Raw genomic sequence first — 18,085 nt, 5'->3', positions numbered from 1 at the left:
TGTGAAAACTTTTTTAGGGTTATTTTTAGAATTCCATCCGCCGAAATGTAGGGTTGAATTAATACAGCCAACGTTTCTGACTTGATTCTACATGATGTTTTGTTTTAAGCAGCATACAAAGAAATTCAATTAAACACTTAACGCAACCTATACAAACATTCAATTAAACTTAACAAAATAAAAATGCAACGTTCTTTGTTAGTGTGTATCTGCGTTGCATTTTTATTTTGCTAAAATTTTTTGTGTACATTTTCTAAATTTTCAACGTAGACACACACTTATAAAGAACGATAATTTTGATGGTTGCTGCAAAGCAGAGACACACGTGTAAAGTTTAGAATTATGCTAGCGTCATATAAATTATGCAATGCAGAAGCAGATACGAAGATATAAAAGAAGTTTCTATTATTATTAAAATTGTGAAACAAACCTGTTGATGGTTGATTAACAAATTTCCATAATGTATTTAAATTGATTTTGTATCCTTGCTTTAATCACATCTGCGACGGTCCATTTTATTGTATAAACCTTGAATCACTGATCAAAATAATGTGCTATATCTGATAAAATATTGTTAAAGACATGTTCATAATATCTTATTTTTCTATTCTTATAATTCATTTTACCTCTTTTGAGAAGAATTTGAAGGAAAACAGGCTTTTCATGGACTCTTACAATACTGATTTTCAAAGTTGTATGGTCCTCTGATTATAAAAAGTAACAATTTAATTTTTAAATTTTGTTACTTGTAAAGGACATAGAGACTAATGATAAAATTGTAATAAAAGCAATGTGATTCATTATTTATCTCCAGAAATGCCCCTGTTACTAAATTCTCTGTTATGGCTTAAATACAAAACATATTGTTATTTTGACATTTTAGCAATAATTTAAGTCCATTCGAGTAGTTTGATTGCTGTTTCTTTTCAAAAAATAGCCCATCTGAGCTTCAAATCTTCAATTGGGAGCACAAAATTTAATAATATATTCTTTAATTATTTGGGAGAAGGAGTAAAAGAGATTTAGATATTTTACTATAAATATATTATTATCATTAATGTACATATTTTCTTTTTCTGTTGCAAAAATTTATTTATTCGGAAAATTTTAAGACCAACAACGCAATTTTATAGAATAATATATTTCAAGTTTTTGTAACTCATCATCAGATTCATTCTGTATAAAACAAATAAATAACAGTTTAAAAGCAGTTTTATTAAAAAATATATGCACACCTTAAAAACAAATACTAAAAAATGTTATAACACATCTTAAATCAGATTTTAAACAATAATTATAATAAGCCATAGCTAACATCCCTGAAGTCGCCGTTAATTATATTAATAAGTAATGTATGACTTTTATTTTCGTCCTTTGTGTTTAAAGTTGGTTTAATTTCACGAATATATAATGCTTCCAACACTATTAAATGATGGGACGATCTGCTTGATGAAATAAGTATAATAACATCATCCATTGTGAGTGCGATGTTGCATGATATGAATTGACTACCAACGGGACTTGTTTATCTTGTATGCTCTTTTACGCGGGTTAGTAAATGCCAGATTGTTTTCCCGACATAGCACAATTTACACCGTGGACATACCATACTAGAGACTACAGGTCGTTTATACTTGCGCATTGCGAGGGAATGAAAATTCATAGCTGGACCTGTATCAGTGGCTTTGGTGTACCAAGTAGAGGACAATTTGCGCCCAATTTGTTTAATGAGAATGTCAAGAAATGGAAGACTACCATTGGATTCTCTCTCTGTTGTAGATTTCAATGCAAACAACCCGGCATTTACTAACCCGCGTAAAAGAGCATACAAGATCAACAAGTCCCGTTGGTAGTCACTTCAAATCATGCAACATCGCACTCACAATGGATGACGCTATTATACTTGTTTCATCAAGCAGATCGTCCCATCATTTAACGGTGTTGGAAGCATTTTATATTTGTGAAATTAAATTAACTTTGAACACAAAGGATAAATATAAAAATCATACATTACTTATTAAAATATAATTAATGGTGTCTTCAGGGATGTTAGCTATGGCTTAATATAATTATTGTTTAAAATCTGATTTAAGATGTGTCATAACATTTTTTAGTATTTGTTCTTAGGTTATTTTTTAATAAAACTGTTATTAAACTGTATTTATTTGTTTTATACAGAACAAATCTGATGATGAGTTACGAAAACTGGAAATATATTATTCTATAAAATTGCGTTGTTGGTCTTAAAATTTCCCGAATAAATCATTATGCCACAATGTTTTTACCTTTCAAAAAATTTTTTTTATTTTAGATTAATAAAAACACATATAAAAATAAAACTGAGTTATAAGAGCAAATAGTCAACATGAGTCACTCTGATGCAGGGTAAGTGAACTGTACATTCATTGTCTGCTGACTAACACTCAATGTTAAAACTGGTGGCTTGATTTGTGTCATTATGATTGTGTGTGTGATTGACTTTCTAGCCTGATTGTTGTTGGTAAGTCAAAACTCAAATATAAAGGCGAATGTTAATGTGAACACTGCCCTGATGTATTTCTTTTTAGTCCACTTGCCAACTACAACAGCTTACTTGATAAAAACCTAAGTGGATACTTCGGTAATACAAAAATGAAAAAGCATCTTGTGAAATCGGGCTTGGTAAGTTTTAAGAATTCCTGCTATCTTGTTTTTGGTTATTTCTGGCAAGTTTTTTTCCGATATATACATCTTTTTACAGATCACAAAATCTGGTCACATTACTAGTGAGAATGCATACCGCTTGAAAATGGCGAAGAAGGAACACCGTAAACATGTCAGAGATATCCTAGCCAATGCAATTGTAGAAAAGGCCCTGGACATGGAGGTGTGTATCTATGCCTGTTTTATTATTTTTACTTTGCTTTTTACTCTTTTTGCAAGGTTAGTGCATTCTTAGTTTTAGCCTTATTTTGGTGTAAAAAGGATGTGCCTAAATATGTCAAATAAACTGCTGAGATGGCAAAGACAGCAGTGTTAAATCCAATATTACCTTAGCTACTTTGTATTTTTAAACGATGTTTCTTTTTTAATTTGATAAGAATTTTTCTTTTGATTATTTTAGCGTATGCGTCAGCATGAAATCCGAAAAAGACTGGACGAGTTGTACAAAATTGAATTGGTGCAAAAAGTACGAACAGAGCGTTGTCAAAAATCGAACCAAGAATTGATAGCACTGCTTTCCCCTAGATCAAAGAAAAGTGCTAAGCACCGTAAAGCAAAAAGTGCTGTAGTGAGGGGAGAAGATCGTAACACAAAACTGCCTGATATTTACTTTGATGGGAAATCTAAAAATCTCTATTATGATGTAAGTAACTTGATGCTGATAATTACATGTGGCTGGAATTTGACTCATCCATCTCTCTAGTCTATAACTTTAACATCTAGCAAAACAAGGGCAAGGGCTCTATTGCTCTTTAATTTTGAGTGTCCAGCATCACACGTTTTCTCCTCTTACAACTTCTGCGGTGTGCCATAGACTTCTTTGGGTTCCCTCACGATGCTAAGCTCTATTCGTCTGCCTTATATATATTTCATTCATTTTTAGACAAATGAATCCCTTTATTCTGATAGTGTAATGTCAGATCGACATCAACACTTCCCTGAACAAAGACTAAAAAAACCACGCTCAAGCACAGCAAAAGCATTCACTCCACATCCACCTGCTACTAAGAAGAAAAAGAAAAGAAAAGTTCATAGAGTGAGTCTTTCACTTTCACTTTTTTCAATTTTTCTATTGACATGCTCTGTTTTTATGATAATTTTATCTTCATTTACATATAAATATGTTTAATTTCAGGGTTTAATCTTGGCGAAAAGCGATCAACTAATTGCACATCGTGTTCAAGTATGTTCTTGTTTTAAAATCTTTACTGATGATTTTTTGCAAGAAATAATGTAGTATTTGTTAATTAGGAATATATATAGATAGAAGGTCAACAGTATTAACTTTCGCAAATGACATAAAAATTTTGTCAAATATTTAAAACCTTCACAAACTTTTTTATTACCTTTTAACAGGTATTAATTTCGTGAATAATACTTATGGTTCTTTGTACTGAAGTATAACTGCTATCTCCAATAGGTTCAGTCCATGGCTGAAGTGACAATGAAGTTCCTTGGATCACCCCTCAATTTGACGAATGATATGTTTCCATCAAGCAAGTTAAGTGAAGTACAAGTCATTCAACAACATTGTGGAGCTAGCACAGTCTGTGTGTTTAGAGAATTGTTACCTGCTAACAGTAAGTTTGTTGTGCTTTTTAACCATGACTTGATTCCCCAAAATTTTGCTGGTATCCTTTGTTTTAAATAAACTGTGTTGACGACTTTACGTAAAATTGTTGCAAAAACTCTTAAAAAACAAAAAACAAAAATTCTAAATGTATTCTTTAGGTTCTCATTTTTTTGGTCGTCATTTTACGGGAACTGTTTGCATTTTCTATTTATGATAGCAATTTCTGTTTTTGTCGGACGAGATTACTGCTGGAAATAGATCAGAAACATGGAATTACTTCTGGGGAATTTAATTTTAAAAAACGAATGGCACATAAATGGGATAGTAAAATTACTCACTACTCTAACTGAGATCCAAACTGTTCCCACCAACGATGAAAAATAGCATTCACTATTTTTTATTATTATTATTATTATTATTATTATTGTAGCTGTGTTCACGTTTGTATCAAGAAGACATCGCGGATCTCCCTTTGGATTGACGATTTATATAAATGGCATTATCAACATTAGAGTCAGTTCCTGTTGTGAGTATAAACACAAACCTGGAAACAAGATTGGTGGAAAGAATAGCCAGTTTGCTTTGATTTCTGTGCAGGGAGCAGCACCTTGTTATAGGTAAAAAGAAATGCTATCATTTTAGTGCCAGCTCGGCAAGTACTATACACAACTCAAACTTTATCTCAGGAAAGTTTGTGAAAAGCTCAGAACATATACATGTTATTTCTTCATAAGCATACATAATTTTCGAAATCAGGCTCGTGTAAGCCTAATCCTAATTTCCAAAAAAGGCTCAGATTATGCTTGCGATATTCTTTTGTAATAAAATTAACCAGGTAGATTTTGGTCACCACACTTGTTTTTCTCGGTGCTTAATCATTAAGCTGCTTTGAAGTTTTGTAAAAGTAGTCCTAAATATTACAGTGATTGTCAATAGCGATTCAGCGCAACTGAGAATAATCTCGCTGATGATGTGCTAACCATATGCTTATTTTTTCACTTAACCTAAGCCTTTATATGGTTTAAGACGTTATGCATATAAAAATACAACATAATAGTACTCATTTAGGGTTATTAAATTGTTTTTTTACTTCTGGTGTATCGAAATGGTATTCTTGGAAATAACATTCGACTAAACTAGCAAGCTATTTTCTTTCAATTTTTTCTTGCTACTTTCTTGTGGTATGTTCAGGATTTATTTTACAATTTAAACTGTACGTCAGAGAAGTTTATGGAAAGCTCAAAACATATAGTACTCGTTTAGGGTTATTACCGTCTTTATGTACTATGTTGTTAATATTCTTACTGTAAACTGATCAAAGTTGTTGTTATGGCTCAACAAATTTTTATTTAAAGGTGTCAAGTACGACTTAATATGAACGAGGAGAAAAATAAAGAAGAAGAAGATAAAGAAGAAGACACGTCGAGTGATGAAGAAGAAGCTGTTAGAAGTTATGACATTATTGTTAGTCGAGGTGGAAAAAGAGAAGATGAAGGAGAAGAGGAAACAAAACAAAAAGAGAGACCAGGTACTGACCAATTATGCAACTTCTGGTTAAGGAAAAAAAATTGATATGATTTTTGTGAAGCGTAGCTTTAAAATTTTTAAAATTAGGTTTCATTTTTTGTGTTTCTAAATAACCAATCTGTTATTCTTACATTAATTTATCATTAATCCTGTATTCCCACAGTGACAGTCCCGGAGTAAATGTTTGCTTTTATGTTGTTTTCTTGTCTGTTAGATAAAGGTAAAAGCCCATGTAATGCATATTTATGTTGTTATCTATTAGTTTCTGCACACGCTACAACACAAACTGGCGAAGACGAAAATATAGATGAAAATGAAGCAGAGTATCAAGATGATGATTTTGAAGAAGAAGAAGAGGAAGAAGAGAAAGAATTTGATTTAAAAGAAGACCCGCGAAGTTCGAGTGAGTCGTCAGATTCTGATTCTGCTGATGAATTGGATGGAGAAAAGATCAAAAAAGGTAAAAATGTGGATACTGGCAGCAGTAGTGCAAGCTCATCATCTGAAGATGAAGAAGAGGGAAAGGAAGAAGAAGAAACAAAAGGAAACATTGAGGAGAGAAAAATTCAAAGTGAAGATGTGAGTGATAGAGACGAGGATAAGAAAGTTGACAGTGATGTTGATGGAAAAGATGACAGTGAAGAAGATAACAGCAGTGAAAAACATGAAGAGAAACCAGACTCCACAGATGATGTGAGCAGTGAAGCTGAAAAATCAACCGAAGTAGAAGAGACTACAGAACAAAGCGATAATGCGAAGGAGGGTGAAGACACTGTAAGTCACGTGTACTTGGATGATGCAGCTAAAGATGACTCTCATAGTGACAGTGACAGCGATAGCAGCACTTCTTCCAAGTCTTCAAGATCATCAAAAAGTTCCGATAGTGACAGTGAGGACGACAAACCAAAAGATGTTGACGAAGATAGAAATGACGCCAATGTAGAAAACAACGAAGAAAGCAGTTCCGAGAAATCCGAGGCGAAAGTAGAAGAAGTTGAAAGCGAAAGCACTTCTAATAAAAAGGAGGAAGATGAGCATAACGAAGAAGGTCCTGAAGTCGTTGTAGAGCATTCAGATGTTACACATGATGACGAAAACAATGAGGAGGAAGATGAGAACGCTGGTGAAAAGAATGACAGTCTACCATCCGTCATCAGTCGAGAGAGTACAATGGTGAGTATCATTAGCACTCACCACTCGTGCACGTCATTTTACGAGCATTAACAACTCGTGTATGTCATTTTACGAGACTCACAACTCGTGCACATCATTTTACGGGACTCACAACTCGTGCACGTCATTTTACGAGCACTCACAACTCGTGCACGTCATTTTACGAGCACTCACAACTTGCGCACGTCATTTTACAAACACTCACAGCTTGTGCACGTGTCTGACTGTCTTTTGCGTATAAACTTTTGCAATTTTTTTTAGTTGACTGGCAATGAAGATGGTGAATGCGAAAATGAAAATAAAACAATACAGTTTAACGAAGAAGTTGACGTAGTTGTAAGTGACTTTATTTTTCACCATTAGTATTTTAGCTGTGCACAAAACGGTTTTGGATTCTCTGAGACCGATTAAGGCACAAAACAATCTACTTCAAGTTGGCAACTGTACAGAATATAGGATTTTTTTGATGTAATTTACGTCGTTTGCTTTGAGTACCCCAATGTGTGGCCTGGTGGCAAAGCAGTGTGGTGGCAAAGCAGGTGTAACTCACAACCACCCAAAAACCACTGTAGCAATATGTGGATTACATAACTCGCGAGGGATTAATTTTTTTAGCATTACGAGAAAGTGGTTGTGGAACCAACACCCGAGAGCACGCCTCGTTCTGATGTGAGTGACTCTGATGAAGATTTTGACGCCATGCAACATATTAGTCAAAAAATCATGCTGACAGATCTGGGTGACGATGATGACGATGATGATGATGAGGAGGATATTGATATTGATGTTGAGAAAATAGAACAAAAGAACGTAGACGAAGGTATAACAGAGTAGCATAATTTTCTTGCTGTAACTTTTTTTCGCCATGTGAGATAATAATCGTTGATAAGACGTAATTGTTTTCCAAAACTTAAAGAGACATAAACCTCTTGGATTTGTAAAGATCTTGTGTTAAACACACATACTAGCAACCTCCTTTGTCGTTAGTTAACATTTTTCGTTAGTGTTATTTTTTGATTTATGATAATATGCAAAATTGCGGCGTAAGTTATTGATGAAAATGTTGACAGCGGTTTACGTATGCGTGTAAGCAAACAGGTTAAACCTTTCACCTACTCTCATGGTTTAAATCTTTTAATGCTTCTGAAACTTAAAGTAAGGGTAAAAAGTTCTAACTTTTTTTTCTTAATTCGATTCCGTGTCAACATTTTTATTTTTTTTTTGTAAATATTGTATACAAATTTCTCAAATAATTTTTTAGCAGATGTATAAATCCGAATAATTAACAATGCGGAAGAGAGTCGGAATACTCTCCGCCGTGGAGAACATTTTATCATACAATGTACACTACATAAATATTGAAAATAGATAATGTTATAATTCTTTTTGTGTTTATTTTTGCATGATGCCGGCTGTTGCTATCTGATGCGAAATCTTAAAATTCACGTTTTCACTAATCTTTGACTAATCTTACTAATCTCATTACTAACATTTTTTTCAAACCTGTTACTGATATTCTTTGATAGAAACTTTGCACAGGAGGATGTGTTACTGGTCCATTAAATATTAAGTGGTGCGACTGTCTACGTAATTAACTAAATAATGTATTTAAATTAAAACTAACACTGACTAATAAATATGGCTACTAATAAAACTAACACAAAAAAGAAAAATAACATTTAAAGAAAAGAATAGAAGTAAACAAAGTGTGCTGCTTTAATGTAAGATTTTTTATTTTTGTTTTTATGTTTTGTGTTTTTACTTTTTGTTGTTAGTGTTTCATGTTTTGAGTTGTGCTGTTAAACATAGGGACTTTTTTTTTTTTGTTGTTGTTGTTTTAATGATTTGAAACTGAACTTATTTACTGCAATCTTTCCCGGACACTAAGCTGAAGTATCGCTTTCTAAAGCAATATATTTGTTTTACACTACATACACTACGTTTTCGTTATATCTTTTGCGGAAGGCTACCTTAAGGGAAGGTATTTTCGCGAGAAAAATTTTTTGCGAACCAAGGGTCTGATAGTTGCGAATTTCGCGGAAGAAATTTTTGCGTCTCAAAGCTGTAAAAAATTGTAAAACTTAGGGAATATTTTTTATATACATTTATTTTTTTTATATTTTCAAAAATATGTTAGAAAGCTATGTTATTGTAATTGGAAGATTTCTTTAGGGAAATGTCATTTTTCGCAAAAAAGAATTTTTCTCAATGGAGGCATTTTTAGTATTTATTTTCGCGAATAAGGGAAATATTTCGTGAAATTTTTATTCTCGCGAAATTTCTTCCGCAAATTTTGCTTCATTTGAGGTTTGTTTTTAGCACCGTGTCCATCAACCTAATGTCATTATGAGCGTGTTTTTTATCTTCTTTAGATGACAAGTATATGGACAAAGGCAACGATCCTGACAATATATCTGAGGATGGCTTTGAGGCAAACAAAGTTAGCAATAATTCTGATATCACGAAACGCAGTGTACATGATGGTCCAGTAAAGTCATTGGTTGAGAGCTTGAAAGACATAGATTTGTCAAATCTTCTACTCTCACCTGAACAGGTTTGTTGTATTTGATAGGGCCGTGGAAAAATCAACTGAGGCATAAGAATAGGTTGTTTACGGTGTTTTGCTGACGTCAGCAATGTATATACAAAAAAATTGGCGAAATTGAGTTTATCCGTTGCCTGTAATATGTAGAGATTAAAACTCTGATTAAAATAATGTATAGGATCAAATATAAGGAGATGTATAAGGAGATATAAATGTTTTAAAATTTTGCTGGCGTCAGCAAAGTTCCCTAAAGTACAAAAAAATTATTTTAGACATTCGTATACCCATTACCTAGATCGTGTAGATCTCAAAACGCTTTAAAAAATGTATAGGATCGTGCACTTTTGACAAACTGTTACGGAAATTTGTGATTTAGAGGCTTTTTACAGACGTCATCAACCCGTTCATTTCGAGAATGATACGGGGACCTATGTTTGGAAAACTTATCCAATTTGGTTCTAGGTGGTCCCTAGTTACTAACGCGGTGAAAAATGACTGACGTCACCACCCCGTTTCCAAGTTATTTCCAAGTTATTTGCCCTCAAAGTTTTAAGTGCGTTGTAGTGGCTTCATTAATTTAATATAAACATCGAGTTGTCAAATCTTATACTTTCTTCTGAACAGGTTTGTCGTCCGCGTTTTTTATTCGCCCGTTCAGTTAGTATTATATCGCCTTTTCCTGTAAATGTAAACAAAGAATATATGTGAAAAAGAAATTTAATTTTATTTCATCTTTAGACCGATGAATTGTTGATGTTAATGAACGACAACCTGGGGGAAATTCAATCTATATCTTTGCGTAACACTCTTCTCCATGGTGGCGTAGAAAAACTGAAAGATGTCATTTCAAAGGCTGGCAATTTAAAGGTTATAATCTTTTGTTGTTTGTTTTGATTTTAAAATTTTCATGGTACTGGATCCTAAAAGTTACTGTTCTGTCAAAAATACACTTTCTGAAAACTATCTTATGGCAAACTTATTTCTAACATTTTAAGAAATGTTTTGTTGTAAAACTCTTGGTGTCAGCAATTCTTTTGTATATCAATTTGTACATACATGGACACAAAGGTAAGAAGCTTGAAAACGTTAAGTCGTTAATGCTGGATTACATTTTGCGGAATTAATATTTGCTGGACCTATTTTGCGAATTTGTTCAATATTCGCAAAGTTAAAAAAATTTCGTCAAAATAAGAAAAATAGTTCTTCTGCAAAAGTTTCCGTGAAAACCGCCTATCTGTAACAACATACGATCGCAAAAAGTTTGATATTTGATTTGCAAAAGTATATCCTGCGAAATATAATGTATTTTGTCATCGAATCGAAACAATAAACAAAAATCTATGTAGCTTTAATCCAGTTAATGCATGTCACTCTGCTCCAAATTGCAATTCGCACGTGCGCACAAAATGTATATGGATTATTATTATTATGTACTCAGAATAGCGTCTCTAGTTCCTAATAGAACTGTTATCAGTTATGTTCCTGCGGAGGGGGTTCTGGTCCATTTAAAGGTCCCATTTGAGCTATGGAAGGCGTGCCAGTACAACAGCTTCTCAACTAGACAACTGCCTAAGATATCAACCCTATTCTCACGCTAAGTATTAGTGTAAGGATCGATTCACACTTTTATAGTATGGCATGACTTGGGTAGGGTTTGAATCGTCGCTTTGTCTCCTTTTTGGTTGGAAATTGTCTTAACTTGATACTTTTTTTAGATACTAAATCTAACATTGACCAACATTGATGCTGAGGATGGGAAACATGTTGCTGAAAGTCTGTCTGGCGAACATCATCAAATCAAAGTGTTGATGTAAGATGAAATTATTAACTAGACAAATTTTTTGCACGAATTTTATTTCGCGAAGTCAAAAAATCGTATTTCTCGAAGATTTTATTTCGCGAATTTAGCATGTTTAAAAATTTACTATTTCGAAATATTTTTGGCAAAGTTAGCCAAAATCACCAAAATTTGTCTGCGCGAAATTTTGTCCGATTAATAGTATCTTGTGTGTATATTATCATACTTAATTTTCGTGTTGTAATCTTTTGGATTTATTTCTAGGTTGGATGGAAATCCTCTTGGTGACGAAGGTGTGACGTCATTGCTGCATGCGTTAAGTAAAAACAATACATTAACCAACCTGGATATAGCCAACTGTAATGTGCACGATGAAGGAGCAGAGGCGATCGGTGCATATCTTCAAGAAAATGAGTCGCTTATGAGCTTAACGCTAAGTAAAAACGGGCTGACTGCCATTGGATGGCAGTATATTGCAGATGCTTTAAAAGTAAATCGTTCTTTAAAAACATTATCAATAGACTCCAACAACATGTTGGATGACGGAGTCAAAGCTATTTGTGACGGAATAAGCGAGAACCAAAGTTTAGTGTCGCTTGACGTCGAAGGAAATTTCATAGATGACGTAGCTGGAGAAATGATATACGAGGCTATAAAAAGATGTGAGACATTAGTTGATGTGACTTTGCTGCCAGATAATAATTTTTCGGACGAGATGATTAACAAAATTCGTTCGGTAATTTATACACGCGTGGAGGAGAAAGTGAATTCTTGAGAATCGGATTCCGCTGTATTGGAACCTATTGTACATTGGTGGTTTCAAACAAACTTGCAAATTCCCGCCATTTTTGCTTTTCCTTTTTACGTCATTTCTTGTATACGCGCAAATGCGATTTTCATTTAGTATTGTATATATATTTATTCTTTAGTGCACGTTCACATAAGAAACCTCTCCAACTATAGTCAACTGTAAGCTAGATTGGTTAAGCAGAGTTTACTGAAAATCATTTTGAGGGTAAAACATTAGAGTTCGTATTTCGGCCTTATAAAATATCTTATGTCGGTGAGTGTACTTATAATACTATTAACATTATGAGGAATATTTCTGAATGTCAGGGATGGGGAGAGGGTGATTTGAAAGTTTACGCTAAGTTCAACTTTAGCCCTTAAAACGAATATGTTAAAGTTTACTGGATATAAAACAACCCCGCGAATTTGTGTAGCTCAGTGACAGTACGAGAATGGTCAGGAAAAAAATTGTAATGCCGCGTGGATGTTCATAACGTTTTACGCTGTGTCATCTATCCCCCCCCCTGTGCATTGTCTCTCTGTCGTTTAACTACATTTGTGTGTCCTTCCTAAGAAGGTTTATGTGTAAGTATTTATGTATAAATCATAGGATTTCTTCCCTTTAAATAGCCGAATTGAATTTTCCACATAATTGTACATAATGCTAACACAAGTAATATATTTTTTTTGAAAATGTAAATCGCAAACTGCTTTGTATTACTATGGCGCCCTGTGGCAGGGGTAAGGGTGTGAAAAGTACGAACACGAGAAAGTGAGGGACAAACTACAGCCTTTTTGGCCCCTAAAATATTAGGTTTAATGGTATCGGCAGCATTAAGAAAAAGTGAGATTTTTTGCGATTTTGAGTTTTTTTCATGGCATGCATTTAGTAGTATTTAAGCATAATTAACTAATTCAATTCACGTTCATTTTACTATGCGATTATCTTCAAGAAACACAAGGGACAAACATGGGGTAAAAAAAATTAAAATTTTGTTCGCATAGGCGGAATTTGTTACTGCAAATCTTTTTTTTAGTTTAGTACTACCATTATGGAATATATTTGCCGCTCGATAAGTGGAACTTTCAAGAACCATAAAAAAATAGGTTCCACTTAGCGAACGTTAAATCTAAATCTAAAAGTTTTTTAAAAAAATTAATTCCGTAAAAAAACTGATTTAGCAGTTAAAATACAGCTTTGCCCTTCTTCAATCTCTTTTAAGCCGATCTTCTTCTTCAATCTCTTTTTGAGTCCATCTTCTTTAATCTTTTAAGGCGATCTTCTTCTTTAATCTCTTTTGAGTCGATCTTCTTCAATCTCCTTTGAGGCGATCTTCTTCAATCTCCTTTGAGGCGATCTTCTTCAATCTCTTTTGAGGTGATCTTCTTCAATCTCTTTTTTGAGGCGATCTTTTTCTTCAATCTCTTTTGAGTCGATCTTCTTCTTTAATCTTTTTGACGCGATCTTTTTCTTTAATCTCTTTTGATTCGATCTTCTTCTTTAATCTTTTTGAGGCGATCTTTTTCTTCAATCTCTTTTGAGGTGATCTTCTTCAATTTCTTTTGAGGCGATCTTCTTCAATCTCTTTTTTGAGGCGATCTTCTTCTTCAATCTCTTTTGAGTCGATCTTCTTCTTTAATCTTTTTGACGCGATCTTCTTCTTTAATCTCTTTTGAGTCGATCTTCTTCTTTAATCTTTTTGAGGCGATCTTTTTCTTCAATCTCTTTTGAGGTGATCTTCTTCAATCTCTTTTGAGGCGATCTTCTTCAATCTCTTTTGAGGCGATCTTCTTTAATCTTTTTTGAGGTGATCTTCTTCAATCTCTTTTTTGAGGCGATCTTCTTCTTCAATCTCTTTTGAGTCGATCTTCTTCTTTAATCTTTTTGACGCGATCTTCTTCTTTAATCTCTTTTGAGTCGATCTTCTTCTTTAATCTTTTTTGAGGCGATCTTCCTTTTTTAATCTCTTTTGAACTTAAGCAAACTTTTAGATTGAATCTTTTTTTCGATGCATGTACGGACGCCATGTTGGTGTTACAAATTTAGCTGTAATGTGTGCGTCTGTAATGTGTGGTGACACACGCACGTGTTAGTTTTAAAAAAATCCGTTATTCGAATGTAAAGAAAAAACACGTTTAAACGTTGGAATTCCGGAATTTGTTTTGAAATTCGAGTAAAAGTTCTAATTATAAGTGTGTAATTTGGCTCAAGAGACCAGCAAAGTGGTTCAACTTTTCCCCTTATCCGTATAGCAACGTATAGAAAACAAATATTTCAAATACCACACTATTTCGTGTACCTGTAGTGTGAGCTTTTTCTTGCAGACAGATAGACAGAATACGGCATTTATTATTATAGAGATTATTGTATATTTTCTGACTGTGTTTCTCTTTAGAAGTACTCAAAAATATCTATGCACAATGCCAAAATTTCAATTATATTTAATTTAGCTTTACATTCGACAGCTGTTCTGTAACTCGTCCAAGTTTAAGATTTTCATTTCTCTTCTTCTCTATTTCAACTGGGTCAGCGAGAAAACCTCGATTGTTTGGATCGGAATAAAATAAAATATGTTTATTTCCAGGTCTCGCAGGCCTTGGTATAATGTCATATTTCTCCGGCTTAAGTAAAGCTCTAAGTGCGATTCGATCGTGATAAACGCATTTTACTCTTCCTCCGTTTCGCTCGACTGCTTGAATGGCGTTTTGTGATGCACGACTCACTTCGATATTAATCGTTCCATCAAACCACGTGCAACCCTATAACGAGAATTTAAATCTAATTTTTATTTTTTCTTTAGAAAATTCACTCTCGAGCGAATATATACACTGCGAACGAATAAATACACATTTACTTAGCAAATCTAGCTACATTAGAACCGCGATAGCTTTTTTTTTAAAGCATCCGACTTTCTGCATATAGTACCTTTAAAATGCATATTGGTATCATTTAGTGTTTAAATTTACGGGTTTTTTTTACATGGAATAATACAATGGAAGATGCAGCCGAAAGTGTACTACGTGACTTTAAATATTTTAATTTTAATCCAATTGTTGCAATGACCGAAGCTACATAGCATTGCAAAGCAATATATTATCAACACGCCGCCATTTTTTATATTTGTGCCTTGATTATCTACCTTTTTGTGGTCGCATTTGCAAAAAGTGTTTTACAAAACCACAAAACTAACAAATATATGTCTGCCTTTTAAAAAACCTTAGGCATACAAAAACACCAGGTCGCACTTACCGCTCCAAGTAATTTCACTCCATCTTTAATGCGTCCGGATACTGCTCCGGACTTCCATAAGGTTTCCATGGTAATTTTTTCATCCGGATCAATACGCTTGCTATCAATGAAGTACTGTATCGTGTTCAGATGGACGGGATTGTATTCTTTTTTGAAACTGAAAAATTAAATGTGACGTACACGCGAAATTAAAATTAAAGATGAAAAAAGGCCTTATCTTAAAATTACATGGAAGGAATATACTGATCCAGTCAACATTTGTAGGAGCAGATTATCTTCTACAACCGGTGTAAAAAATCTCTTTCGCAACTATAAACAAATACATTCTCATCACCGACAATAAAACCGGATAAACGGATTACTTACCGTTTGTTAGTAAATCCATGTTTCGGAACTAACCGATAAAAGGGTGTCTGTCCACCTTCAAATCCTATGCGAGGTAACGTTCCCCTTTGACCTTGACCTTTGTGACCTTTTCCAGCAGTCTTCCCTTTACCGGATCCAGGACCACGCCCTACGCGTTTTTTCTAAATAAAAACATAAAATTATCACAAATTACCGAATCTTACTAAAAGTACACAGACAACAAAATATTTATACGTTTCCCTGAAAGAAAACAGTCTATTGAAACATTAGGTTTACATTTTAAAAATTGACTTTCAAATTATTACAATTTTTTCTTTAGTATACACAAACATTTTTTAAAATAAAAAAATATTTTCCAGTGCAGAAAAGTATGCGGTTAGAGTGCAAAGTATAATATACATGTATATGTAAAAAATTACGAGTTCGATTATTTCCAATTGCACGAGTAAACGTTCGATTACGAGCTAATCACACAATGAACTATTTTTGTAAGAGTAGCACAGGATGTCAATTTCAATGTTTTGATTTTTTTATTACCCGATTTATAAAAAAATAAATGCAGCTGACTAAAAAAATAATAATTTATGAGCTTGATGAAAAAAACTGGTAAAAACAAATAGATTTTATGCATGTAAAACCAGATATTAATTTTACTTATATAGGTGAATATTTATCATAGCACATTCGTATTTCATTCTCAACAGAGAATGCTTCACCCCGATCAGACCTTTGATTATGACGAGCGAGCATCATGCGTGTAAGTCAGAAGAAGAACTACTTTGTTCATCACTAACATACTGCCAAGCAGTGAGCGGGATTCGATCCGCGGTCCCAGAATTGGAAGCTGGAGACGAACCAACTACACCACGTGCAACCAATACAAAAGGATAATATGTTTGTATATCGTTCATGTATAATAAGCCATGTCAAAAAAAGACCAAGTTCACAGTTTAAAACTTACAATATTTATACTTATTAGTCGTTACCCGTGGAAAAATCCACGGGTTCGCCCGTCCTTTATATTTACCCGTCACAACAAAGTGGATAAAAATATATCGCATTTGATATTCGTGTTTCCGTAACATCATTTTCTAACTCAGCGGGGGATCCGCGCAGAGACAGACAGACGGCGGCTATTATTATAGAGATATATAGCTGATAACTTAGTTACCTTTTTAAATGCACCTTTGAAATCTCTGATATTGTTTACACCCACTCTCGGCATATCCTTTAAATATTTCAAATTTCTTTCGACATGACATACTGTCTTTGTTATTTCATTTAATACCATGACGTTGAAGAAAAGTTCTATATACTATCCTTTGTCTTTTACCTGTTACATAAATATAATTAACAGAGACATAATATATAAGGTTTAAATTTTGTATATTCGTAATGATGGTATCAAATGCTTCATCCACCTGTTACAGTTTTATACTCGCAAAACTTTGGTCAATAAAGTAGAATACACCAAGGAGGACATTTCAGGTTTTTTTCTCCTGAAGCAGCCTAGTTAACTAAGCTTTCTTCTTCGAGTTGATAAAATGAGTTTCTCTCAAACAAAAGCTTAGACGCGAACGAATGACTCAGCGTAAACCCGGAGTTTAAATATACAAATATAACTAATCGTTTCGGAGGCCACTTTAATTTATCTGAGTTGTTTACCAAGCTTGGCCACATCTTACTATGGTAAAAACTTTAATAGTTTACTAATGTTTGTTAGGGTGAGTGAAATCACTCGTTGGAATATTCGGATGAAAAGGGCTTTCCCCGACATGGACCATGTGAGCAAAGAACAATAGAATTAGCCAATAAAAAATGTGGCCAGATTTTGCCTGCAGAAAAATCGTTTGAGACCCAGTGTAATTTTTTCCACCTTAACTACTCCGATTTCCTCATGGTAAGAAAAATTACGCTGGGTCTCCTGGCTACTCCTGAGGTGAATTTTTGAGGAAAACAAAAACGCCACAGCAAAGTAAAGGAACAGATAGGGGTCTCAAGGGCACTGTAAGTATGGTCTGGGGCAAAGCTCAAAACATTTTCACATATTCACCTATATTTCAGCAAATACATGAGTTCACAGTTTCAGTTAACCATTGTTTTGTTACAATGCTCTTAATCAAGAATCGTGAAAAGGAAAAAGGCTCTTACCATGATGAAATAATTTTTTGTGGAAAATACAATTCCTTTGCATTTGTTTTAAAGAAGGGGACTGCCAATAACATACTAATTATGTCTTTAAAAAATGAGAAATATTATAATAAATAAATATTATACTTAAATTGTGAAGAGGTGTATTTTTAAAATTGATTTGCTAAAAATAATAACCTCCAAAGATTTTCCTTATTCTTTGTCTAGATT

General features: G+C 33.7%; 2 protein-coding genes across 2 annotated transcripts; one reads left to right on the top strand and one right to left on the bottom strand.

Moving 5' to 3' along the window:
• The first annotated feature begins 2,290 nt into the window (after positions 1 to 2,290).
• On the top strand, positions 2,291 to 12,808 carry LOC130646932 (glutamate-rich protein 3-like). Its single transcript, XM_057452604.1, has 16 exons — positions 2,291 to 2,385; positions 2,568 to 2,661; positions 2,741 to 2,866; positions 3,104 to 3,346; positions 3,587 to 3,739; positions 3,839 to 3,886; positions 4,124 to 4,283; positions 4,707 to 4,893; positions 5,632 to 5,804; positions 6,066 to 6,976; positions 7,238 to 7,312; positions 7,592 to 7,796; positions 9,349 to 9,530; positions 10,260 to 10,388; positions 11,237 to 11,331; positions 11,584 to 12,808. Exons 1-16 carry the CDS (start codon positions 2,366 to 2,368, stop codon positions 12,092 to 12,094), a joined length of 3,312 nt encoding a protein of 1,103 aa, XP_057308587.1. The 5' UTR covers positions 2,291 to 2,365; the 3' UTR covers positions 12,095 to 12,808.
• A 1,662-nt stretch (positions 12,809 to 14,470) lies between these two features.
• Positions 14,471 to 17,081, bottom strand: LOC130646933 (50S ribosomal protein L15-like). The gene is made up of 4 exons (XM_057452606.1): positions 16,896 to 17,081; positions 15,725 to 15,885; positions 15,359 to 15,515; positions 14,471 to 14,868 (listed from the first exon to the last, which is right to left on the bottom strand). Exons 1-4 carry the CDS (start codon positions 17,013 to 17,015, stop codon positions 14,551 to 14,553), a joined length of 756 nt encoding a protein of 251 aa, XP_057308589.1. The 5' UTR covers positions 17,016 to 17,081; the 3' UTR covers positions 14,471 to 14,550.
• Between the last annotated feature and the right edge of the window lie 1,004 nt (positions 17,082 to 18,085).

The sequence above is a fragment of the Hydractinia symbiolongicarpus genome, chromosome 6, assembly GCF_029227915.1.
Source record: "Hydractinia symbiolongicarpus strain clone_291-10 chromosome 6, HSymV2.1, whole genome shotgun sequence".
Taxonomy (NCBI): Eukaryota; Metazoa; Cnidaria; class Hydrozoa; order Anthoathecata; family Hydractiniidae; genus Hydractinia; species Hydractinia symbiolongicarpus.
This window is presented reverse-complemented; position numbering and strand designations above follow the sequence as displayed.

Coding starts and splice junctions, on each gene's coding strand:
- LOC130646933 (XM_057452606.1), bottom strand. CDS start 17,015: ATGGTATTAAATGAAATAACAAAGACAGTATGTCATGTCGAAAGAAAT. Junction 15,886..16,895: donor TCAAAGGTGCATTTAAAAAG/GTAACTAAGTTA, acceptor GTTTTTATTTAG/AAAAAACGCGTAGGGCGTGG. Junction 15,516..15,724: donor CATGGATTTACTAACAAACG/GTAAGTAATCCG, acceptor TTAATTTTTCAG/TTTCAAAAAAGAATACAATC.
- LOC130646932 (XM_057452604.1), top strand. CDS start 2,366: ATGAGTCACTCTGATGCAGG. Junction 5,805..6,065: donor AAAACAAAAAGAGAGACCAG/GTACTGACCAAT, acceptor GTTATCTATTAG/TTTCTGCACACGCTACAACA. Junction 7,797..9,348: donor ACAAAAGAACGTAGACGAAG/GTATAACAGAGT, acceptor TATCTTCTTTAG/ATGACAAGTATATGGACAAA.